General features: G+C 42.2%; 1 protein-coding gene across 11 annotated transcripts in view; it reads right to left on the minus strand.

Annotated features, from left to right (window-relative positions):
• Positions 1–26,328, minus strand: part of TRAPPC9 (trafficking protein particle complex subunit 9) — a 726,907-nt gene that overhangs the window by 656,672 nt on the left and 43,907 nt on the right. For all 11 annotated transcript variants that reach the window (XM_045399285.2, XM_065519669.1, XM_073999513.1 and 8 more), the window contains 2 exons: positions 13,607–13,728; positions 4,839–4,964 (listed from right to left, as the gene is read on the minus strand). In XM_045399285.2, the coding sequence (XP_045255220.1) occupies positions 4,839–4,964; positions 13,607–13,728 (248 nt within the window). The remainder of the gene's footprint in view (positions 1–4,838; positions 4,965–13,606; positions 13,729–26,328) is intronic.

Here is a 26,328-nt window from a genome sequence, read left to right on the forward strand (position 1 = left end):
TGTACTGGAAACACAGAATTATAAGGATTAAAGAAAATACCCAAATTCACAAGCCTGTAAACTGTCTGTTAATGGGTCCTCAACAAACAGGAGCTGCCTGCATCCCTTTGATACAACCAGCGAGGCGTGAGGCAGACATGTTTGCTGAATGCTTTCTAAAAGCCAAGCACACTGCTTAGCCCTTTATATGCATTATTCTATCATTTACAACTTACAGCAACTCTAGAAAGAAGGGCATATCATCATGCCTATTTCATTTTATTTTGTTTTTTTTTTTTAGATGTAGTTTTGCTCTTGTCACTCAGGCTGGAGTGCAGTGGTGCCATCTCAGCTCACTGCAACCTCCACCTCCTGGGTTTAAGTGATTTGCCTGCTTCAGCCTCCCGAGTAGCTGGGATTACAGGTGTCCAACACCACACCCAGCTATCATTCCCATTTTATAGACTTGGAAACAGGCTAATGAGGTTACATAACTATTCCAGGTCGCACAGTGAGGAAATGGCAACTTCAACCTAAATCTGGGGGGCCAAAGTCCACACTTCTTCCACCTCACCTCTACCTCACTATTTGCCTGTAAAATCCACATGTCCAACCCATAAATGTATAGGTAGACAGTTATTAAATGAGGTGTTTGCTGCCATTTGTGAATTATCTTAGAGAGATAATTATCATAAGCCACTCACCTAAACAACTAAAGAAAAGACAGGTCAATCATATCCCTGCACACAAAGAGAAGGAACTCAGCAGTGAATTCCGTAAAACGAAAAAAAATCCTTTCCAATGCCACTAAATCCAGATGTATTATTTATCAGTTTTTATATTTGCACAGGGATTCTTAAAGCAGAAGGAACCTGCAATAATTATATCTTGGTTCCTTTCAAAATTTCCACATTAGCCAAAGTCATTTCCAGGAATAGATACAACTCATCAATTCTACAATGGAACATACTTGATGAAGAACCAAAAGCTTGTTCTATTTCAGAAAAACTACAGACCCTTCTTCTTTATTGTTCTTATAAAATCCCACCAGAACTCATTATCTTGCTGCCTGCTCATCTGGCAAACAAACATGGAGATGAGTCAACTCAAGCCAAGCCTCGTGCTGGGGAAAACTCACAGGGCCAGGGAACCACATCTGCACTGTCCCCACCCGCCTAGCACTGGAAAGTGCTGTTCCCCTTCCCGCGTGTCTTTGCTGACCTCTAGTGGTCCACAGGAAGAAAGAGCAAACAGCAAAAGGACAGGCTGCTCCAAAGAACAAAATGTCCTCACATTTTAAGTGAAAACATTTTATTTTATGAAATGTGTGTTTCTATACCCACCAGTGAAAACGGATTCCCAGCAAGCCCAATTTAGCAGCATTAACTTGCAAAGGCAACTCCAGTTGTTAAGGGCAAGTCAGTCTCAAAGCCCTGCCCCCGGCTGCCAACCAAATTGTCTGCAATTCCACTGCTTCAGGCCTTCGGAGGGTCCGTTTAAAAGCACGGACCACCCTCCACTGTCACAAATACATGTCTCTTTACACCCTCCAATCTGATCATAACACTTACCCATCGCAGAGTCACTTTATGGGGCAGGCACCAAGACATAACTGGGCAGGAGGTGTCAAAGCCAGTCCTTCCAGTGACCACATGAGCTTGTTATCCTGTCATGTTGCAGACCATAACATTAAGAGGCAGAGACACCGAGTGACTGTCCTCAAGGTTACGCAGCTAACAGGTGGTAACGCAAGGGTGTGAACCTGAGCCCATCTGACAGCTCGACTCCACTGCAACTCCCAGCTTGGATTCCTCCAGAGATTCTCTCTTGACCACCTGATAACTTTTATGCAAGACCTACAACAGGAACTGACCGCAGCCTGCGTCGGGGCCTCTCTTCTCCACATTGTCCCTCACAAACAAAACTGCTCTGACCCCCAAGTGACTTCTGTGCTCAGAGCTCACACCCAGCCACATGTTTACACCCAGTCTCTCTGCTCAGAGGCTCCTCAGCCCCACTCTGCTGGGTACTTTTCAGTCTCCTCGGAGAGCACCTCCTCCAGGAAGCCCTCCACCCTCAGCACTTAGAGCATCAAGCTCTGGAGCAGGGACCACATCCTCATTGGCCCTGCAAATCTGTGGCCCGGCACAGTGCTGAACCCCTCCGAGGTCCCCTGAAAAGCGTGTCAAATGAGAGGTATGATCCAGATGTTGGTTCATTTGCCCGGAATCACCGGGGAGAATACCTCCCCTTGGGCGCCCAGGTAACTGAAGCTTCCACTTTGAAATGTCAGGTTCCCGCTTCTGCCCATCTTTACCAGAAACTTCAATATAAACTGAAAGATATGGACCTCTTCCTAATGCTCTCCTGATGACACACTGCACCAATAGTGGCGCTGTTTCCCTTACACAATGTGGCCTACAGCTTTGAGGGACTGTGTCGTCGTTTGTTTTTTACTTGGTTTACGGGCTTTACTCTGTTCTGGTCTCTCCCTTTGGTGTGATGCTGACACTTGCCACTTTGGCTTATCGGCCTCCCTGCCAATGTCTCATCTAGGAAATTAGCCAAGATGAGGGGTCCGAGGGGCAGTAAATACACTTTACAGAAGAGGGAACTGAGGCACACAGAGGTTAAACATCTTGCCAAGGCAAGTGAAGCTGGAATGACGACCCTAGCAGTCTGTACCCAGTCTGTGTGCTCAACTCTCATGCTAAACGCCTCTCTTTTTATGGACTATGGCTATAAACATTATAAAGTACCAAAATATGGACCAACTCTGAGATGGTGGTGAACTGTTATTTTGTTTCTACTTAGGTTATTTGCTTTTCATTGAAAAAAATTAAGAATCTCTGTAGTCAGTATGGCAACATTTCAACATATTAAATCTGGATGATAGAGGCATGAGTGTCTTATATATTAGTCACACATTTTGTGTGTCCAAAAGAGAAACTGATTTGAAAGTCTCTCTCCTCTCTCCTCCACCCCCTGCCCTCTCGCCTGAGCCCCCAGACCCACACCTCTCTCGTTATGTGCACAGCTGAACCTCTCCTCTTTCCCTCCACCACTGCCTTGCAGCTTGCCCTCCTCGGAGCCCAGCCTGACCATCAGGCACCTAATGGAGGAATACTCCATTCCAGCCGACCCACAGCCGGCCACTGACCCTTTCCACGTAGACCCCCAAGCACGTTTCCAGTGGGCTGGCCTTCCCGCCAACAGCCCCAGTCCTTTGGGGAAGCTGTCAGCACTGCTCGCCTGGGCTCCCCAAGGGCCTCTGCAATGGGCCCCCTCCCTCTCTCTCCCTCCACTCCATACAAATCTGGTTGCATCAGTCCCTGATGTTAGGACCTTGCTTTTTTTTTTCTTTTTCCTTTTTTTTTTTTTTTTTTTTTTTTTTTTGAGACAGAGTCTGGCTCTGTCGCCCAGGCTGGAGTGCAGTGGTGTGATGTCGGCTCACTGCAAGCTCCACCTCCTGGGTTCACGCCATTCTCCTGCCTCAGCCTCCCAAGGAGCTGGGGACTACAGGCACCCGCCACCACGCCTGGCTAATCTGTTGTCTTTTCAGTAGAGACAGGGCTTCACCGTGTTAGCCAGGATGGTCTCAATCTCCTGACCTCCTGATCCATCCACCTCCGCCTCCCCAAGTGCTGGGATTACAGGCATGAGCCGCCGCGCCCGGTCAAGACCTTGCTTTTAAAACCTGCCACTCTTAGAAGCAGCCCTAGATGCTTCACCTGGCCGAGAAAGCCCTCCCGCTCGGACTCTGTCCTCCCTACCCCTCTCTCTTCCTCTCCCTCCCTCCCTCTTCCCCTCCCTCTCTATCTCCCCCTCTTTCTACCCCCACCGCCATCTCTGACTTTATTTGGTCTCTCCCAGTGATGTGTTCTGTTTCAGGACATCACTCACGCTGAGCCATTTTCTTCCTGAATGACCTTCTCCCATCCCCTCTTTACTTGGCTATCTCCTATTCATCCTTCAAGGCCCAGTTCCAGTCTCACTGACTTAGAGACAGTCCCTGGCCCCCACACCCTCCACCTCCATTAAACTAAGTTAAATTCTTTTGCCACTTGCTCCCTTGGCACCTGTACCTCCAATTTTTTTCCACTTACCCACTGTTCAATGTCTGCCTTTCCCACAAAACTGTCAGATGGATGAGGACAGGACCCGCCTGCCTCACCTCTTTCCCCCACCCTTAGCACAACACCCTCTTCACTAAGTATCTGCTGAATTACAGTGACCTATGTTCTCATACTCGTCTTGTATCCTTAAGCAAATTGTTTAACTTGGTCTCAGTTTCCCTATCTATAAAGATCCAAGTTCAACTAACTAAATATCTAAAATCCTTCTAAGACTATCAATTTTAGGATTTAGCATCATCAATCCACACCGAAAGGTTTTGATGATTGTTTTATTAAAAATCCATTCAGATTCAGATTTAAGTATTATTTGCTAGGTTATCACTGTGTCAAAGGAGCTATATAAGTGCTTTCATCAACTGCCTGTTTTATAAACCCAACACCCCAAATAGGGTTACAAATGGCAAGTACTTCATGAGTGACAATATCAAGACAAGAGGCGTGAAGTTTGTTGAAGGTTGCCAAGCTGGTAAAACAGTTATTTCTCCAAACAAACAAACAAAAAAATGCAAAGAACAGCAAGTTCTAAATTTTGAAAGTTAAATACCACAATGAAAGAAGTAGAAGTAAAATATACAAATAACCACGTTAATTAGAAATCAAGTTAAGATTCAACATTTTTTATCATGGCATGCTGAACCTCGGCAAAACAAAAGAAGCTGAATTCATAGTTAATTCCACGAGAACTAGATTAACTCTTCCACTTATAGGTAGACGTACACTCACCTGTCGAAGGTTAATGTAGACTGCATTCTGAAGAAATTCTGACGCTTCCATGCTCCGTTTCTGAATTGCAAGGACACGTACGGCCTTGATGCATGCTTCCAACTCAATCACTCCCGCATTCTTATACTGCAGAGTGTAAAGAAAGTGCCTCAGTCAAAAAAGAGTTCAGATGTTTCTGTCACATTCTAAAGGGTGTGCTACTGGAACTCAATAACTACAACAGCACTTCCCCCAGCACAGGGCTCCAGATACCCCTCCTGATATGTAGCGGCAGCTCATCTTGAATTGTACTCCCGTAATTCCCACGTTGTAGGAAGGAGCTGCTGGGAGATAACTGAATCATGGGGGTGATTTCCCCCATACTGTTCTTGTGGTAGTGAATAAGTCTCATGAGATCTGACGGTTTTATCAGGGGTTTCTGCTTTTGCATCTTCCTCATTCTCTCTTTGCCTGCCGTCATCCATGTAAGACCTGACTTGCTCCTCCTTGCCTTCTGCCATGATTTTGAGGCTTCCCCAGCCACACAGAACTGTAAGTCCAGTTAAACTTCTTTCTTTTGTAAATTGCCCAGTCTCAGGTATGTCTTTATCAGCAGCACGAAAACAGACTAATAGAGTAAACTGGTACCAAGAGTGAAGTATTGCTGAAAAAATACCTGAAAATGTGGAAGCGACTTTGGAACTGGGTAACAGACAGAAGTTGGAACAGTTTGGAGGGCTCAGAAGACAGGAAGATGTGGGAAAGTTTGGATCTTCCTAGAGACTTGTTGAATGGCTTTGACCAAAATGCTGATAATGATATGGACAATGAAATGAACAATGATATGGACAACGAAAGAGGACTGAGGTGGTCTCAGATGGAGATGAGGAACTTGTTGGGAACTGGAGCAAAGGTGACTCTTGTTACGTTTTAGCAAAGAAACTGGTGGCATTTTGCCCCTGCCCTGGAGATTTGTGGAATTTTGAACTTGAAAGAGATGATTTGGGTATCTAGCGGAAGAAATTTCTAAGCAGCAAAGCATTCAAGAGGTACCTTGGGTGCTGTTAAAAGCATTCAAGGTTTTTTTTGTTTTTGTTTTGTTTTGTTTTGTTTTTTGAGACAGAGTCTCGCTCTGTCGCCCAGGCTGGAGTGCAGTGGCATGATCTTGGTTCACTGCAAGCTCCACCTCCCAGGTTCACGCCAGTCTCCTGTCTCAGCCTCCGGAGTAGCTGGGCCTACAGGCACCCACCACCACACCTGGCTAATTTTTGTATTTTTGATAGAGACAGGGTTTCAATGTGTTAGCCAGGATGATCTTGATCTCCTGACCTCATGATCTGCCTGCTTTGCCCTCCCAATGTGCTGGGATTACAGGCATGAGCCACCACGCCTAGCCAAAAGCATTCAGTTTTAAAAGGGAAACAGAGAATAAAAGTTTAAAAAATTTGCAGCCTGGCAATGCAATAGAAAAGAAAATCCCATTTTTTTCAGGAGAAATTCAAGCCAGCTGCAGTAATTTGCATAAGTAACAAGCAGCTAAATGTTAATCCCCAAGACAATGGGGAAAATGTCAGAGGTCTTCACAGCAGTCCCTCCCATCACAGGCCTGGAGGCCTAGGAGGAAAAAGTGGTTTCATGGGCCAGGCCCAGGATCACCATGCTGTGTGCTCCTAGGGACTTGGTGCCTGTGTCCCAGTCACTCCAGCCAAGGCTGAAAGGAGCCAATGTACAGCTTGGGCCATGGCTTCAGAGGGTGCAAGCCCCAAGCCTTGGCAGCTTCCATGTGGTGTTGAGCCTATGGGTGCACAGAAGTCAATAACTGAGGTTTGGGAAGTTTCCGCCTAGATTTCAGGAGACGTATGGAAACAACTGGATGCCCAGGCAGAAGTTTGCTTCAGGGGTGGGGCTCTCACAGAGAACCTCTGCTAGGGCAGTGCAGAAGGGAAATATGAGATCAGAGCCCCACACAGAGTCCCTACTGGGGCACTGCCTAGTGCAGCTGTGAGAAGAGGGTCACTGTCCTGCAGACCCCAGAATGGCAGATCCACTGACAGCTTGCACCGTGCGCTTGGAACAGCCACAGACACTCAATGCCAGCCCATGAAAGCAGCCGGGACAGAGGCTGTACCCTGCAAAGCCACAGGGGCAGGGTTGCCCAAGACTACGGGAACCCACCTCTTGCATCAGGATGACCTGGAGGCAAGACATGGAATCAAAGGAGATCATTTTTGAGCTTTAAGATTTGACTGCCCCTCTGGGTTTCAGACTTGCATGGGCCCTGTAACCCCTTTGTTTTGCCAATTTCTCCCATTTGGAATGGTTGTATTTACCCAGTGTGTGTACCCCCATTGTATCTAGGAAATAAACAGCCTGCTTTTGATTTTATAGGCTCATAGGCAGAGGGGACTTGCCTTGTCTCAGATGAGACTTTGAAGTGTGGACTTCTGAGTCACTGCTGAAATGAGTCAAAACTTTGGGGAACCGCCTGGAAGGCATGATTGGTTTTGAAATGAGATTTGGAGGGGCCAGGAGTGGAATGATATGGTCTGACTCTGTGTCCCCACCCAAATCTCATCTTAAATTGTACTCCCACAATTCCCACATGTTGTGGGAGGGACCCAGTGGGAGATAATTGAATCATGGAAGTGATTTCCCCCATACTGTTCTTGTGGTACCAGATAAGTCTCATGAGATCTGTGTTTTTATCAGGAGTTTCTGCTTTGGAGTCCTCTCCTCATTTTCTCTTTGCCTGCTGCCATCCATCTAAGACAGGACTTACTCCTCCTTGCCTTCCACCATGATTGTGAGGCCTGCCCAGACACAGGGAACTGTGAGTCCAATTAAACCTCTTTCTTTTGTAAATTGCCAGTCTCCAGTATGTCTTAATCAGCAGCATGAAAATGGACTAATACACCTCCCCAGCAAGGCCAGAGAATTTGTTTGTGAGAAAATCTATCCTTTATGGAAGCAAAAGCGATTAGTGGGGCTGAGCAAGTCTATGAATGCCACATAAATGTGTATGCATTCATTAAAATAATATGACCACAGTAGCTTGCTATTTTGCAATATTTCAAAATATTATCAATGGATACTTTGCTATTCATTTCTGCTTATCATCTCTTGTAGTACTCTAAAACATTTTTAGAAACTCTCACACCTGCAGCTTTAATGCAGTTGTTGTAAATTCATTTTACTTAGTTGCAAAAAATCTGGCTCCCTGTGTGTTCAATGCTTTCTGATTTTGTCTCAGAGTTGCTTGTTCCTACTTCTCAGTTCCTATTATGGTTCCTGAGATGAAGAACAAATGAGGGCGTTTGGAACAGAACAGGCTTTGTGGAATTTCATTCAACTACGTAATAAACTGGGGAGTATCTCTTAAGCTTCATCCCCAATTCTCCTAGCTTCAAGCCAGGAGAGCCACCCCCGGCCCCTCTTACACACCATATGGCTCCAGACCCAGGAGCAGGGAAAGGAGGAAGGATTCAGGTTCCAGAACTCTTCCAAAAAAGAAGAGTTCAGATGGATGGATCTGCTTCCTTCCCTCCGATGCCCTTCCCCTCCCAAGCCTCCACAGCAAAATCCTCCATGCTAGCTGTTCTGCTTTTTCTTTTCTACTCCAAACCTTCTTTATTTTTGTTATTTTTTTTCCTAGTTATAGCAGCTGGAGTGATTTTCAACTGATGTTGCATAATTTAATTTAACGTTAAAGAAAGGTTTATAGAGGTTGTCCCTGTATACTAGTACCTGAAGACAGACAGAGGTTGGGAGGAATAACACACTAATATTCTTTCGCTGAGGCATTAGGACATGGGAAAACCAATGCATGTAATCGACAAGCTTTGCTGAGACCCACTAGAGGCCTGGTGTGGCATCACTGCTCATAAACATGCAGTCTATTTACCAACCATGAAGAAGCAAAGGCACAACTGGTTATCTTTCTCACTAAAATCACGTAGAAGGTGGGACGAGCAGTTTTATAATTACTATGCCAGAAAGGGTAGGGCTTCATTCCTCCCCCTTTCCACACACATAACGTACATGTAGTCTGTGTTATATTAAATATGAGTTATCACAGATGATCAGAAAAAGAAGCTATTTATACTTACTGAAATACCAACACTTAAGTCAGAAATCTATCAGTTGTATATACTGTTTCATGACACAAGAAAAAACTAACATAGGGGCTTGATTCTATGGAAATGCCAATTTTCCTTCAAAACTCTTAAAACATTTTCTATTGACGTGAGAATAAAAGTCATCACAAATTTTTCCCACATATTTTTGGTTGAATTTACATTTTTTTTTTTTTTTTTTTTTGAGACAGAGTCTTGCTCTGTCGCCCGGGCTGGAGTGCAGTGGCCGGATCTCAGCTCACTGCAAGCTCCGCCTCCCGGGTTTACGCCATTCTCCTGCCTCAGCCTTCCGAGTAGCTGGGACTACAGGCGCCCGCCACCTCGCCTGGCTAGGTTTTTTTTGTATTTTTTAGTAGAGACGGGGTTTCACCGTGTTAGCCAGGATGGTCTCGATCTCCCGACCTCGTGATCCGCCCGTCTCGGCCTCCCAAAGTGCTGGGATTACAGGCTTGAGCCACCGTGCCCAGCCAACTTTACATATTTTAATGTATATTACAAAGAGATTTAAAATGAAATCATGAAAAAAAAATTATTTTTAGACAGGGTCTTGCTCTGTTGCCCAGGCTGGAATGAGTGGTGTGGTCACGGCTCACTGTAGCCTCAATCTCCCAGGCTCAGGTGATCCTCCCACCTCAGCCTTACTGGTAACTGAGACAACAGGTGTGTACCACCACACCCAGCTAATTTTTTTGTATATTTTGTAAAGGCGGGGTTTTACCATGTTGCCCAGGCTGGTCTGGAACTCCTGAGCTCAAGTGATCTTCCCACCTCAACCTCCCAAAGTGCTGGAATTCCAGGCGTGAGCCACTGCACTCAACCCCTTTTTTTTTTTAATTCTTTCCTCCCATCCAAATTTTCATGGCCAGTATGATTATTATTCCTTTGTTCAAGTTAAAAAAAGACAAATTAGAGTTTTGATAGGGCTTTCGATATGTTTTATTCTGGGAGGTTATGTGTAGTGGCTTAGGCCTGTAATCCCCGTGTCTCAGGAGGCCATGGTGGGAGGACTGCTTGAGGCCAGGAGTTCCAGACCAGCCTAGGCAACACAGAGATAACCCATCATTACAAATAAAAAATAAAAAATTAGCCAGGCGCAGTGGCATGCACCTGTAGTCACAGCTACTTGGTCATCTGAGTGAGGCTGAGTGAGGTAAGAGGATGAGGGTGGGAAGATTGGTTGACTGAAGGAGTTTGAGGTTACAGTGAGCTATGATCATACTACTGCACTCCAGAATGGGCAACAGAGCAAGACCCTGTCTCAAAAAAAAAAAAAAAAATGAGTGGGCGCAGTGGCTCATGCCTGTAACCCCAGCACTTTGGGAGACCTGAAGCAGGCAGACTGCTTGAGCCAGAAGTTCAAGACAAGCCCAGGCAACATGGTGAAACCCCATCTCTACAAAAAATACAAAAAAAAATAGCTGGGCGTGGTGTTGCACACCTGTAGTCCCAGCACACAGGGAGGCAGAGGTGGGAGGATCACCTGAACCTGGGAGATCAAGGCTGCAATGAGCTGTGATCATGCCACTGCACTCCAGCCTGGGCAACAGAGCAAAACCTGGTCTCAAAAAAAAAAACAAACAAAAAAAAAAAAAACAAAGAAAGAAACACTCTTAGATATCAAGTAAACCACTAAAATTAAGATAAAATATGGTGCTGAAGTAAGAAAAGAAAGATTTATAGAAAGGAATGAAAAGTTAATAAACAGACACAGTATGTGAAAGTATTTAGTACAGGTGAGAATTCAAATCAAAAAGAAACAAATATGAATTCAATACATCATGATGCAACAATGAGGTAATGATCTGGAAAAAATAAATTGTATTCTTATGTCATAATACACACAAAATAAATTACAGATAATCAGATAATTATAGAAATATTTTAAATGCTAATAACAGTGAATACAAATACACGTTTGCATATATTATCTCAACTTATCTAAACCACAGCTCTATGAGATGACGGGTACTGTTATCATCCTCATTTCAGAGTTTAAGAAACCAAGGAAAAGAGTTTTAATCTATCGTTAAGAAAGTGTTTCTAAGCAAGCCAGGTGCAGTGGCCAACACCTGTAATCCCAGCACTTTGGGAGGCCAAGGCGAGCAGATCATTTGAGGTCAGGAGTTTAAGACCAGCCTGGTCCACATGGTGAAACTCCATGTCTACTAAATATATAAAAAATTAGCCAGGCGTCGTGGCTCGCACCTGTAGTCCCAGCTACTCATGAGGTTGAGGCAGGAGAAATCACTTGAATCCAGGAGGTGGAGGTTGCAGTGAGCCCAGATCATGCTACTACACTCCAGCCTGGGCAACACAGCGAGACACTGTCTCAAAAAAAAAAAAAAAAAGGTATTTCTAAGCATAATACCAAACTCCTGGCCTCAAGGCCGCCTGTCTCAGCCTCCCGAAGTGCTGGAATTAACGGCATGAGCCACTGCACTCAGCTGTATTGGCAAATATTTATTAAAAATAATAGCTGGTATTTGTTTATGGAGGAGTAAATTGTTAAAACCTTTTTGTAGGACAATACAGGAATATGTAACTCTTTAAGAAAAGTATACTTTTTTTTTTTTTGAGACGGAATCTCAATCTGTAGCCTAAGCTAGAGTACAGTGGCACAACCTCAGTTCACTGCAACTTCTGCCTCCAGGGCTCAAGTGATTCTTGAGCCTCAGCCTCCCAAGTAGCTGGGACTACAGGTGCACACCATGACATCTGGCTAATTTTTTGTATTTTAGTAGAGACAGGGTTTCACCATGTTGCCCGGGGTTGTCTCGAACTCCTGAGCTCAGGCAATCTGCCTACATCAATGCCTCCCAAAGTGCTGCAATTATTGGTGGCGTGAGCCACTGTGCCAGGCCAAAAAAATATATATTCTTTAACTCAAGTCAACTTCTAGGAATTGTTCCCTTAAAAAAAAGGCAGTCCAAAAAGATGTATGTATAGAGGCATTGGTCAGAGAACTGTTTACAATAGGGGGAAGAAAAAACAGAAATAAATAACAATCAGTAACAGGATTGGTAAAATAAATAATTCTACATCTTTTCACTCTCTATTAGAAAAGGAATTTGGAGAGTAACTTGAACATAACCTATGATAAATGTTAATATTATATCCAGGATAGATTTCTATAAAAATTGAACCTAAAGGAATACTGATACAAGAACACAAGAATATAGGGGCAAAAATGTTTGGCAAAGCACTTTTTCTAATTCACAGTGAAAAAGTGAGAAACCCTAAGTATCCATCCACAAGAGAATAATTAAGCAAATTAAGGCAAGCTGTGAAATCTGTAAGAGCAGGCATTTCATCTCTTTGTAGGTGCTGTTTATGAGCATGTCTCACAAAATGTCTTCATGAATACATGACTACATCCACATTTTGGAAAACCTTTCCACACTCTCTGAAAGAAGGAAGCAGGATTTTAGAAAACTTTTCCACACGCTCTGAAAGAGGCAAGCAGGTCTGGAGGCGAGAGTACACCTATGGTCTACGATATACTGCTGAGTGGGTAAAGCAAGCTGCAGGATAACATAGTATGATCCCATTTTTGTAAATAGGATATGTGTGTGTGTGTGAGCATGTGTGTGTACGTGCGTGTGTGTGTGTGTGAGCATGTGTGTGTACATGTATGTGTGTGCGTGTGTGAGCATGCGTGAGTACATGCATGTATGTGTGCGTGTGCGTGTGTCTGTGTGTGTCTCATAGGCATGAAGGTAAGGGGGCTATGGACCAAGTTGTTGATAACCAATAAACCAGGTTGTTAGTAAGAGTAGAGAAGGTAAAGGACTTTCATTTTTTACTTGATGCCACTCTTCAGCACAACTTTTCTTTTTCAGTATTTTAGTAAGTACATTTGGAATGCAAAATTGTTTTCAATCCAAACTAAAAAGAAGGGTGCCTCCATAAGATAGAATGCTCTACCAGTCACTGAAAATTATGCCATGGAAGATTTCAATAGCATAGAAAACACAGACTATCCCAAATGAAAAAAAATGGGTCACCACACAGTACATAAATAAAGTATGCTCCATTTCTTATAATATAAATAATATACATTGATAAAAGAACCAGAAAATAGACACAATTTTTTTTTTTTGAGACGGAGTCTTGCTCTGTTACCCAGGCTGGAGTGCAGTGGCGTGATCTCAGCTCACTGCAAGCTCCAACTCCCGGGTTCAAGCCGTTCTCCTGCCTCAGCCTCCCGAGTAGCTGGGACTACAGGCGCCCGCCACCATGCCTGGCTAATTTTTCATATTTTTAGTAGAGACGAGGTTTCACCATGTTAGCCAGGATAGTCTCGATCTCCTGACCTCGTGATCCACCCACCTCAGCCTCCCAAAGTGCTGGGATTACAGGCGTGAGCCACTGCACCCCGTTGAAAATAGATATAAAATAATAACAATCATTATCTGTGAGTACAGGGGCCATGGTAGCCCTTTTTCTCCCTTTTCCAAATGTATTATACTAAACCTACAGTTTTGAATCAGAAAAAGAAAACATTTTAGGCATATAGTATTATGCATTAGAGAATAAGACCTGAATACTTACAGAAATAAATAATTAAGAGACATTGCAGCATTACACAATGTAAAATGGGAACTTCTGATTAAAACAACACAACTGTGTAAAAAATTCACAAAGCCATAAAATCACCTTGCTGTAATAGGAAATCGCCTCTTTATACTTGTCAATTATGTCTTCAGGGCTAAGGCAGTTCTTCGCACGTCCGATCTCAGTACTGGTGTCAGGATTGATGCCATTGGTGGTGAGGGCACCTGCGAACCGAGAGGAAGAAAAGAAATAATCTTTTGCTTTTTCAGTATTATTTCTTTGTTAAAGAGGAGCGTGAATAAGATAAAACTTAAATATGCCCTAATGAAATTTAAATAATGTGTTTAGTCTTCACAGCTTATATGCTTCCTATAATAGCCTTGCTATCAAAGTATTCTACTAAACGTTAGTTAACTCCCTTTTGAAATTTGAAGTTTTCCTCCCTTTTGAAATTTTTTATTGAAGAACATGAAATGTATTACACAAAAGTAACATATTTACAGTAACTAGCTCAATTGTCTTGAAGGCAACGGTGAGGTCAGCATGCATTCTCTCACAGCTTGAAGCTCTTCATGTTAGAAAGGCACCACCCCGCATCCTCAAAGGAGATCAACTACGCAAAAGCATTTTCTGAACCATACAGCATATTAAAAAAAAGAAAATTATAAATGATAGTATGCTTTCTATTTCTGTCATTTTCTATTTCTGACCAACTCCTATCAATAAGCAGAAGCATCTGATTCCCTAGCCACCAAACCCACATGGGCAAGCATTTTGGAGAAACTTCCAATTAAAGAATATAACCAACTACACAGAGAACTCTGGCAGAAAAAAAATACAGATAAAATATTCATTGACTTAACAGAACACTCAAAAAATATTCTCCTAAATCTCAATAGCAGGAAAAGCCGGGCTTCTGTGAAACCACTTGTTTAGCTTACAGAGAGTGAGCATCTCCCACAAATCCTGTTTCCCTTGCGCCGCTGAGAGGCTCAGGGATGAGCTTGCCACCCATCTGTATAACCTCACACAGCCAAAGACGTGCATCTCACACTGGCCTCGTCGCCCGTGCAGCTCACTTCTTACCCTTGTTTTCTAATCTTGGTCCAGTTTTTTCATCTGCTTATTGTTTGTTCTCTAATTCTGTAAGCTCCCTCAAAAGGTTTTTTGGAATAAGACAGAAGAATGAACAGGTAAGTGGAGAGATGGATGGACAAATGGACGGAGAACTCTAAGAAAAGGGGAACAAAACATTTCATATGCAAAATCCTCTTCTGGTAAGGGAAGAAAGGACTGTAACAGAACTGTGAAGAGGCAGGTGGTTTAGGACTTTGTTTCCTGCTGACTTTGTGAAAATCACAGCAAGAGACAACAGGGAAGGACTATAAATAATAATAGAAAAGGGCATGCTCGGAAAAATATATCTCAAACATGCACTTTTTAAAGAATAGATCCAAATCAGCAAGACCCAGTGACATCAACTGTGGGTAGAGAATTGCGAACTCCATCCCCCAGGCACCAGGCATCCCTTCGAGCAGAGTGCATTCACACAGGTTGTTATAATGCCATCCGGGCAAAAGCGATATTTTTTCACACTCGGCGGAAGCAGCACCTACGTAAGGAACATCCACACGTGTCATCACCTACAGCAACTCTATGAGAGTATTCTTAGTGTACCCCATCTCTGCAGGCGAGGAGACAAGATCCTAGAGAGGTTAAATCTCCTTACTAGTTCTCACAATTACAGAGCTGGTAATCCCAAGTAGGAGGCCATCTTGGGCCTATGTTCTTAACCACAGAAGTGTGGTGCTTTGTGTGCTTTTCATGCTTATAATACATTTGTTTCCAGCACAAGTTAATATTTAATAAGTGACAAGGGGTCTTGATTTATTTCATTAGCTGTAATGAATTATTTTTACATTGTTGAGTTTTACTCTCTTTTTCCCTTGGAGAAATGATGGTAGCAGTGTAAGAATGAGGTGGGTTTTTCATTCTTCATATGGTATCTCATCTCTTCTCTGAGAAGTAAATGATCAAAGCATAAGAGGGAAATCCCCCCATGGAGAAGGAACAAGTGTTCCCTCCATCTTTTAAACAAAGGGAATCTCCAGTCATGAGGGCTAATTTGATAAACTTAATTTCTTTTTTCTTTTTCTTTTTTCTTTTTTTTTTTTTTTTTTTTTTGAGACAGAGTCTCTCTCTGTCACCCAAGCTGGAGTGCAGTGGCGCTGGAGTGCAGTGGCATGAAATAAACTAATGGGAGAATTGAAAACCAATAGAGAAAGGTCAACAAAACCAAAAGCTCATTCTTAAAACAACCACAAAATTATGAACTAGCTAAGAAGAGAGGAGAATCAAGTTACTAAAAATCAGGGCTGAAAGAATAGACATTACTGCCAACCTTACAGAAATAAACTGTAAGACAATATTATGAACAATTATACACCAATGAATTATATAATTTAGATGAGATAGGCAAATTCCCAGAAAGACACAAACTACTAAACCCAACTCAAGATCTAGAAAATCTAAATAGACCCATAACAAATAAAGTGATCGAATCAATAATCAAAAAAATCTACCAGAAAAAAAAGCCAAGTACATAATAATAGACAAACAGAGAGCCAAATCATGAGTGAACTCCCATTCACAATTGCTACAAAGAGAATAAAATATCTAGGAATACAACTTACAAGGGATGTGAAGGACCTCTTCAAGAACTATAAACCACTGTTAAAAGAAATAAGAGAGGACACAAACAAATGGAAAAACATCCCATGCTCATGGATAGGAAGAATCAATATCATGCAAATGGCCACACTGCCCAAAGTAATTTATAGATTTGATGCTATCCCCATCAAGCTACCACTGACTTTCTTCACAAAATTAGAAAAAAACTACTTTAAATTTCATATGGAACCAAAAAAGAGCCCATAATCCTAAACAAAAAGGACAAAATTGGACGCATCACGCTACCTGAATTCAAACTATACTACAAGGCTGTAGTAACCAAAACAGCATGGTACTGGTACCAAAACAGACATATAGACCAATGGAACAGAACAGAGCCTGCAGAAATAATGCCACACATCTATAACCATCTGATTTTTGACAAACCTGACAAAAACAAGCAATGGGGAAAAGATTCCCTATTTAATAAATGATGTTGGGGAAACTGGCTAGCCATATGCAGAAAACTGAAACTGGACCCCTTCCTTACACCTTATACAAAAAATTAACTTAAGATAGATTAAAGACTTAAACGTAGGACTTAAAATCATAAAAATCCTAGAAGAAAACCTAGACAATACCATTCAAGACATAGGCACGGGCAAAGACTTCATGACTAAAACACCAAAAGCAGTGGCAACAAAAGTCAAAATTGACAAATGGGATCTAATTAAACTAGAGAGCTTCTACACAGGAAAAGAAACTATCATCAGAGTCAACAGGCAACCTACAGAATGGGAGAAAATTTTTGCAATCTATCTATCTAACAAAGGGCTAATATCCAGAATCTACAAAGAACTTAAACAAATTTACAAGAAAAAAAAATCCCATCAAAAAGTGGGCGAAGGATATGAACAGACACTTCTCAACAAAAGACATTTATGTGGCCAACGAACATATGAAAAAAGTTCATCATCACTGGTCATCAGAGAAATGCAAATCAAAACCACAATGAGATACCATCTCACGCCAGTTAGAATGGCGATCAGTAAAAACAACAGATGCTGGAGAGCATGTGGAGAAATAGGAACGCCTTTACACTATTGGTGGGAGTGTAAATTAGTTCAACCATTGTGGAAGACAGTGTGGTGATTGCTCAAGGATCTACAACCAGAAATATCATTTGACCCAGCAATCCCATTACTGGGTATATACCCAAAGGATTATAAATCATTCTACTATAAAGACACACGCACACGTATGTTTACTGCAGCACTATTCACAATAGCAAAGACTTGGAACCAACCCAAATGCCCATCAATGATAGACTGGATTAAGAAAATGGGGCACATAAACACCATGGAATTCTATGCAGACATAAAAAAGGATGAGTTCATGTCCTTTTCAGGGATATAGATGAAGCTGGAAACCATCATTCTCAGCAAACTAACACAGGAACAGAAAACCAAACACCACATGTTCTCACTCATAAGTGGGAGCTGAACGATGAAAATACATGAACACAGGGAGGGGAACATCACACACCGGGGCCTGTTGGGGAATGGGGGGGCTAGGGGAGGGATAGCTTTAGGAGAAATACTTAAGGTAGATGACAGATTGATGGATGCAGCAAACCACTATGGCACGTGTATACCTATATGACAAACCTGCACATTCTGCACATATATCCCAAAACTTAAAGTATAATAAAAATAAAATAAAATAAAGCCAGGTACAGCTGTCTTCAATGGTGAATTCTACCAAATATTTAAGGACAAATTAACACCAATTCTTCATAAACTCTTCCAGAAAACATAAGAGGAAGGAACATTAACCAATTCATTATATGAGGCTAATGTTGCCCTAATACCAAAACCAGAAAAAGACATCAAAAGAAAACTACAGACCCACATTTCTTATGAATATAGACACAAGGCCAGGTGCAGTGGCTCACACCTGTAATCCCAGCACTTTGGGAGGCCAAGGAGGGTGGACTGACTGAGGTCAGGAGTTCAAGACCAGCCTAGCCAACATAGTAAAACCCCGTCTCTACTAAAAATACAAAAGTTAGCTGGGCATGGTGGCACATAACTATAGTCCCAGCTACTCGAGAGGCTGAGGCAGTAGAATCACTTGAACCTGGGAGGCGGAGGTCGCAGTGAGCCGAGATCAGGCAACTGCACTCCAGCCTGGGCAACAGAACGAGGCTTCATCTCAAAAAAAAAAAAAAAAAAAAAAGGCCGGGCGCAGTGGCTCAAGCCTGTAATCCCAGCACTTTGGGAGGCCGAGACGGGCGGATCACGAGGTCAGGAAATCGAGACCATCCTGGCTAACACGGTGAAACCCCGTCTCTACTAAAAAATACAAAACACTAGCCGGGCGAGGTGGCGGCACCTGTGGTCCCAGCTACTCGGGAGGCTGAGGCAGGAGAATGGCGTAAACCCGGGAGGCGGAGCTTGCAGTGAGCCGAGATCGCGCCACCGCACTCCAGCCTGGGCGACAGAGCGAGACTCCATCTCAAAAAAAAAAAAAAGAATATAGATGAAAATATCCTCAATAAAATACTAGCACACTGAATCCAGCATGATATAAAAAAGCTTATACAACAAGATCCAGTGGGATTCAGCTCAGAAATCTAAGGTTAGTTTAATGTCTGAAAATGAGTAGAATAAAGGACAAAACCACATGATCATCTCAATAGACACAAAGAAAGCATTTGATAAATTCTACACCCTTTCGTGATGACACTCAACAAACTAGGCTGGCCAGGCACGGTGGCTCACGCCTGTAATCCCAGCACTTTGGGAGGCTGAGGTGTGCGGATCACGAGGTCAGGAGATCAGGACCATCCTGGCTAACACGGTGAAACCCCGTCTCTACTAAAAATACAATAAATTAGCCAGGCGTGGTGGTGGGCGCCTGTAGTCCCAGCTACTCGGGAGGCTGAGGCAGGAGAATGGCGTAAACCCGAACCCGGGAGGCGGAGCTTGCAGTGAGCCGAGATTACGCGCCACTGCACTCCAGCCTGGGCGACAGAGCAAGACTCCGCCTCAAAAAAAAAAAAAAAAAAAGAAAGAAAAACTCTCTCTCTTTTCAGATGACATGATCCTGCCTCTAGAAAACCCTAAAAAAGCCACCAAAAAACTTAGAGCTAAGAAACGAGTTCCACAAATTTGAAGGATGTAAAACCAATACACACAAAAAAATGTGTTTCCATATACTTGCAATGAACCACATGGAAATGAAATTAAGAAAAGAATTCCGTATAGCATGAAAAAGAAAATACTTAGGAGTAAATTTAACCCAAAAAAAGTATAAAATGATATTCTGAAAACTCAAAACATTGCTAAAAAAATTAAAGAAGGTAAATGTTGAAAAGACATCCCATGTCCATGGATTAGAAGATTTAATCTTCTTAAAATGTCAATATTCTCCAAACTGATCAACAGTATGGAGACTCTATCAAATCTCTATCAAAATCCCAGCTGGATTCTTTGTAGAAAATGATCATCTGATCCTAAAATTCATATTGAAATTCAGGGGATCCAGAATAACCAAAACTATCTTGAGAAGAAAGTAACAAATTTAGAAGACCTATACTTCCCAATTTCAAAATTTACTACAACTTACCCGGGGTGGGGGAGGTATGAGTAATGTTTTAATTTATTTATTTTCTTTACCTTTATTTTCTAAATTCTTTATAATGAAGATGACTTTTACAATAAGGAAAAAATATGGTTTTGTTTTTACTTTTTTTTTTTCTTTCCAACTTTTGTTTTATGTTCAAGGGGTACATGTGCAGGTTTGTTACATGTATAAGTTATTTTTTAAACATGCACACATATTCCTTGGAAAAAAAAAATGTATAAAGAGGTAAACAGGCCGGGCGTGGTGGCTCACACCTGTAATCTCAGCACTTTGGGAGGCCAAGGCGGGCATATCACGAGGTCAGGAGATCGAGACCATACTGGCTAACATGGTGAAACCCCATCTCTACTAAAAATACAAAAAAGTAGCCGGGCGTGGTGGCGGGCGCCCGTAGTCCCAGCTACTCAGGAGGCTGAGGCAGGAGAATGGCGTGAACCTGGGAGGTGGAGCTTGCAGTGAGCCGAGATCGCGCCACTATACTCCAGCCTGGGTGACACAGTGAGACTCTGTCTCAAAAAAATAAAATAAAAATAAAAGAGGTAAACAAATATCTAGTGAAAAATAACTTATAAATAAGAGTATATTTAAGTTTTTCATAAATTGAAAACTTAAAAGCAAAAACCCATCAAGTTCCTAGGGAAATGTGTATAACATATAAAAACAAATTCATTTTCAAAAGTTCTAATTGACTAATGAAAACCCAACAAACGGCCAGGCGTGGTGGCTCATGCCTGTAATTTCAGCACTTTGGGAGGCCGAGGCAGGTGGATCACAAGGTCAGGAGTTTAAGACCAGCCTGGCCAATATGGTGAAATCCTGTCTCTACTAAAAATACAAAAACTAGCCAGGCATGGTGGCAGATGCCTGTAGTCCCAGCTACTCCGGAGGCTGAGGCAGGAGAATCACTTGAACCTGGGAGGTGGAGGTTGTAGTGAGCCGAGATCGGGCCACTGCACTCCAGCCTGAGCGAGACTCTGTCTCAAAAAAAAAAGAAAAGAAAAGAAAAGAAAAGAAAACCCAACAAACAAAGAGAAAATCACATCTGATAGTCAACTTTAAACACATGGAGCAGAATAGGCCTAGAAATTACAGCCCCAGCCAGGTACTGTGGCTCACGCCTAAATTCCTAGTGCTTTGGGAGGCTGAAGCAAGAGGCTTGCTTAAGGCCAGCAATTCAAGGTACCACAGCTCCTGTAATTCAGATATTAACTCAATATAATGGAAGGAAATCTTTCCCTAGGAGACAGTGGAATTCTGTGCATAAGACAGGATAAACTCAGCCCAAAGTGCACTAGCCACAGTGATGATTTTTTAAATAGAATTCTAAAGTTAGAATATTGTTGAAAAGCTGCCAAATTCTCTGAAAGACAGAAACACATGCATGAACACACATATATATAAAGTCTACCCCATGCTGCATATAAATGCTAGTTTATTTTTGTTTACTCATGGGCACTAATTACTTTAATGGAGGCAGAATATTTTAATTATGACAGGTAATCAATATTACATGACTTGTCAAATCTAGTTAACGAATTTACTCTGTTGTATAACCATAATACATCTAAGGCATCTAAACGCAGTGAAAACGCCTTTGTGTATTTTTGTTTTCTGGAAGTCTTTTAAAAATTCCAGGCTTTTTCAATACCTCTGAGAGATACTTCTATATGACTTTTTCCCTTGTGAAACAAACAACAGATACTGTTGTCAATATTCTGTCTTGTACACAGTGACTGAAGACCGCCATACTCTAGCTAATCCGCTGGACAATGAGGCACTATGCTGGACACTATGAGTGAACAACAGGAAAAAAAGGAAGACAACAACCCTATTCTGGAAAGGCTTACAATCTGCGTCAACACTGGGGATTTCTTCCTTTGATTCCATTGAAATGGAATCAATCAAATACTGTTTTTGAACTTTCCGTGGTCGTGGCGCTACTTTTATTAGTGTGATGAGCAGAAAAGCCTTAAATGGCTTTGTTAGGTCAACTAGCAGCGACCATCACTGGAGAGTAAGTAATGCAGAAATTAACTGATAGTAATGATTCTGCCTGCGTTAGACCAAAATAAACCTACGCTGAACTCTGCAAGGTGAATGAAGAGATGAGGTCCCTCATGACAAAAAAAAAAAAAAAAAAGGCAAGAAATCAAATAAGCAAAGAGTTTTCAATAAATGATTCCCTATAAAAAGCAATAGAGCATGGTGGTTAAGAGGATAAATCCTGGGTGCAAACTCATGGGTTTGAATACCCACTTCGCCACTTACTAACTATGACCCTCAGCGAGTCAGACAACCTTCCTGCATCTCAGTTTCCCCATCTGTAGACTAGGCATAACAACAGTACCTGTCTCCTAGAATCGTGAAGATTAAATTGCTTTAGGTGTAAAGTTTATATATAGCATCTTAAGTCGCAGATATGACATCAAAAGCACAGGAACAAAGACAACATTAACTGGATTTCATCCAAATTTAACACTTGTATGCTTCAAAGGACACCATATCAAGAAAATGAAAAGATAACACACAGAATGAAAGAAAAATCTTGCTAATCATACATCAGATAAAGGACTCATATACAGAATATATAAAAAACTGTTACTGGCCAGGTGCAGTGGCTCACGCCTGTAATCCCAACACTTTGGGAGGCCGAGGTGGGTGGATCACCTGAGGTTAGGAGTTTGAGACCAGCCTGGTCAAAATGGCGAAACCTCATCTCTACTGAAAATACGAAAATTAGCCAGGCATGGTGGCAAGTGTCTGTAATCCAAGATGCTCAGGAGGCTGAGGCAGGAGAATCGCTTGAACCCAGGTGGTAGAGGTTGCAGTGAGCCGAGATCACGCCCCTGCACTCCAGCCTGGGTGACAAAGCAAGATTCCGTCTCACAAAAAAAAAAAAAAAAAGCAAAGAAACTGTTACAACTCAACAATAAAAAGACAAAAAGACAACCCAATTTAAAAATGGGTAACTATCTAAATACATATTTTTTCAAAGAAAATATAGAGATGACAATAATCACATGAAAAGATGCACATCATTAGCTATAAGGGACACGCAAACCCAAATTACAATGAGACACCAGGTCACATCCACCAGGATGGCCACAATCAAAAAGGTAACAAGTATTGACAAGGAAGCAGAGAAATTAGAACTTGCAGTCATTACTAGTAGGAATGTAAAGTGGTACAGCCACTTTGGAAAACAATCTGGCAGTTTCTGAGAAAGTTAAATGTTGAGTTGCCATATGACCCAGCAACTCCCCATCCAAGGCATACACATAATAGAATTTAAAACATATGGGCCAGGCACGGGGGCTCACACCTGTAATCCCAGCACTTTGGGAGGCTGAGGTGGGATCACCTGAGGTCAGGAGTTCAAGACCAGCCTGGCCAACATGGTGAAATGCCATCTCTAGTAAAAATACAAAAAAAATTAGCCAGCCTTGGTGGCAAGCGCTTGTAATCTCAGCTACTTGGGAGGCTGAGGCAGGAGAATTGCTTGAACCCAGGAGGCGGAGGTTGCAGTGAGCCAAGACTGTACCACCGCACTCCAGCCTGGGCAACAAGAACAAAACTCCATCTCAATCAATCAATCAACCAATCAATAAATCAAACAAACATATGTCCACACAAATGTTTATAACATCATTATTCATAATAGCCAAAAGGTACAAACGATACAAATGTCCATCAACTGATGGAATGGAAAAACAAAATGTGGCATATACACACACACACACACACACACACACACACACACATATACACAGAATGAAATATTATTCTGCAAGAAGAAAAATAAATGCATACTGACACAATGCATACCGACACATGCTGTACGGATGAACCTTGAAACATACAGTAAGTGAAAGAGGCCAGTCACAAAAACGACATACCATTATATGTATGATGCCATTTATATGAGAAGTCCAGAACAGGCAAATAATAGAGAAAGAAAGTAGCTTACTAGTTGCTTGGGGGTAAGGGAAGGACGTAGGCAAAGGAGAGTGACTGCTAACGGGTACACGGCTTCCTGTTGGGGTTATGAGAATGTCCTAAAACTGATTGTGGTGAGGGTTGCACAACTCTGTAAATATACTAAAAATGACTGGATTTTACCCTTTAAATAGGTAAACTGCATTGAAACTAGTTTGTTTGTTTTAAAAAAAAAAAGCACCTTAGAACATTGTCTGTCACATAATAACTGCAAACTGCTAATTTTTATTACAGGAAGAAGAAACTCTCCTCAACATGAAAATGGAAAAAGCACCTATGAGTTAACTAAAATTATCCAAAAGATCATTTTATGTAAAGTGGCTGCTGAATGTACATGAAATGTTTAGAAATTAAATTAAAAAAAAAAAAAAAAAAAAAAGGCCAGGCACAGTGGCTCACGTTTGTAATCACTTTGGGAGGTAAAGGCAGGAGGATTGCTTGAGGCCAGGACCAGCCTGGTCAACACAGAGAGACCCCATCTCTATGAAAAAATTAAAACATTAGCTGGGCATGGTGGTGCACACCTGTAGTCCCAGCTACTCCAGAGGCTGAGGTGGGAGAACTGGCCTGAGTCCAGGAGTTTGAGGGCACAGTGAGCTAGGTTGGCGCTGTGAATAACCACTGCACTCCAGCCTCGGCGGCAGAGTGAGAACCTGTCTCCCAAAAAAAAAAAAAAAAAAAAAGAAATGAAAGGAAAGGAAAAAAAAAAAAACAAAGAAAAAAGAGTTTTAAGAATCATGCCACTTTAAAAATGCAGATAAAGAACACAAAGGCCTAGCTGCTAGAAATGCAGGGAGGGGAAGCTTAGTTCTTAGGATAAGAGATGGAGGACCCCCCGAAAACCGTGAAACTCTTCTTCTGGTTTTGGAAACGGTGGTGGGGAAAGCTGGTAGGAAAAGAATTTGGAAACAGCTTGCTTCAAACATTATGTCCATTTAAAACTCAAAAATGAAATGAAAGTGATGTAATTTTGTGATAGCTTCATGTGAATGGGTTTTCCAGGAGCTGAACACTTTTACAACCCCTGAGAGAGTGTTAGCTATTCAGATGGAGAGGCTGTGGAGAAGCAAATTGCATTGCTCCTAGGAGCTGGGAAGATTCCCTACCAGCACTGTCACTGCTAACACATTTGCAAGGGTTTAGAAACGACCAACACTTGAAACACAGATATGATTTCAGTAGCAAGTCAGTCCTGATACAAAGGTCTCCGCAAGCAGAGGCCAGAAGGCATTAGCAGGAACTGGGGTGGCCTGGAAAGCAGGAATCAGAACGTGGGGCCAGGACGGCCTTTCATTCTCTTTACTCGCTCTCCCATTGGTAAAGAGAAGTCAGGTCCACACATTTCTCATTTGGGACCATGACAGAGGATGTCCTGACACACCAAACACTGGTTTCTGGGTCCTTCTGGCGGTTTTCACCTCTACAGCAGGACCCTGATGCACCCTCGAATAACAAAGCCCTACAGAATCTCCTCACTTTTCCTCCCAGCACTCTAAACTCAATTTCACCTCTACACAACCTTGTCTTGAAAAGCTTCAGAAATGTTTTTAAAATGCCTTATCTCAACAAACGCCTGATTTTCCTTACAGCTCTGAGCTACTTCTATACGGTGGACACATCTAATTCTCCTACAACTAATGCGACTGACACACTGCAGTGCGGTATTTTATAGCAGGCATAACCAGCCAAACTGGGGCTCAGCAACTCGTACTGGTCAAATACCAGTACATTCAACATCCATTTCATTTGTCATCAGTGTTGGCGGGGCTTTCAGCACCTCCGTGGCATAAAGTCTACCCTCCTAACTGTCCCCCAGATGTCTTCTCATCAGCAACTCAGTTCTCCTGAAACCAAACTGAGCATTTATTGTCCTTTCTCTACACATTCCACAAACCCCATCAGGAAACTTAGCCACTGGCCTAGAGAAAGGAGTAAATGCAAATATTAAAACCAACGCCTGCAAACCTGAGGCAACTTCATTTCGGAGCCAAGATGCACGAGGAGATGAAAGCAAACGTGTTAGTCACAAAGCCTGCGTTAAGCACAGCCATCTGATTTCAATTCTAGGCTGTTTTCATTTTGTACTATTTACCCTGTCATTGTTTCTCATTAAGTCAGAAAATAATAGAGCCCATCATGAAATAATTAAGCAGTGTAATAAAAGAGGTTTTTGCTGTATTAATTACAGAAGATATTACAAAGGGAAAGAAAAATCTGCCTCTGTAAAAAAATACAAGATTTTTTTTCTTGTTAAGAACACAGAGACGAAATGCAGTAGAGAATGAACTCACGTGGAAGGGAGCACAAGCCACAAATCAGAGCAAAGTCATGATTACAAATGAATTCAAAATTAACAGGACAAACATGCTCAATGCATTCAAAGAATTAAAGGCACAATTCTCCAATCATTCACTTAGCCATGCTAGAGGAAGAAGCCTCCTTGAAGCCTCCTCTTCAACAGATAACATAAAGCAACGGGGTGCCCATCAAGCAAGGACCCATCAATCATC

This window comes from Macaca fascicularis, chromosome 8 (genome assembly GCF_037993035.2).
Source record: "Macaca fascicularis isolate 582-1 chromosome 8, T2T-MFA8v1.1".
In the NCBI taxonomy this organism is placed as follows: Eukaryota; Metazoa; Chordata; class Mammalia; order Primates; family Cercopithecidae; genus Macaca; species Macaca fascicularis.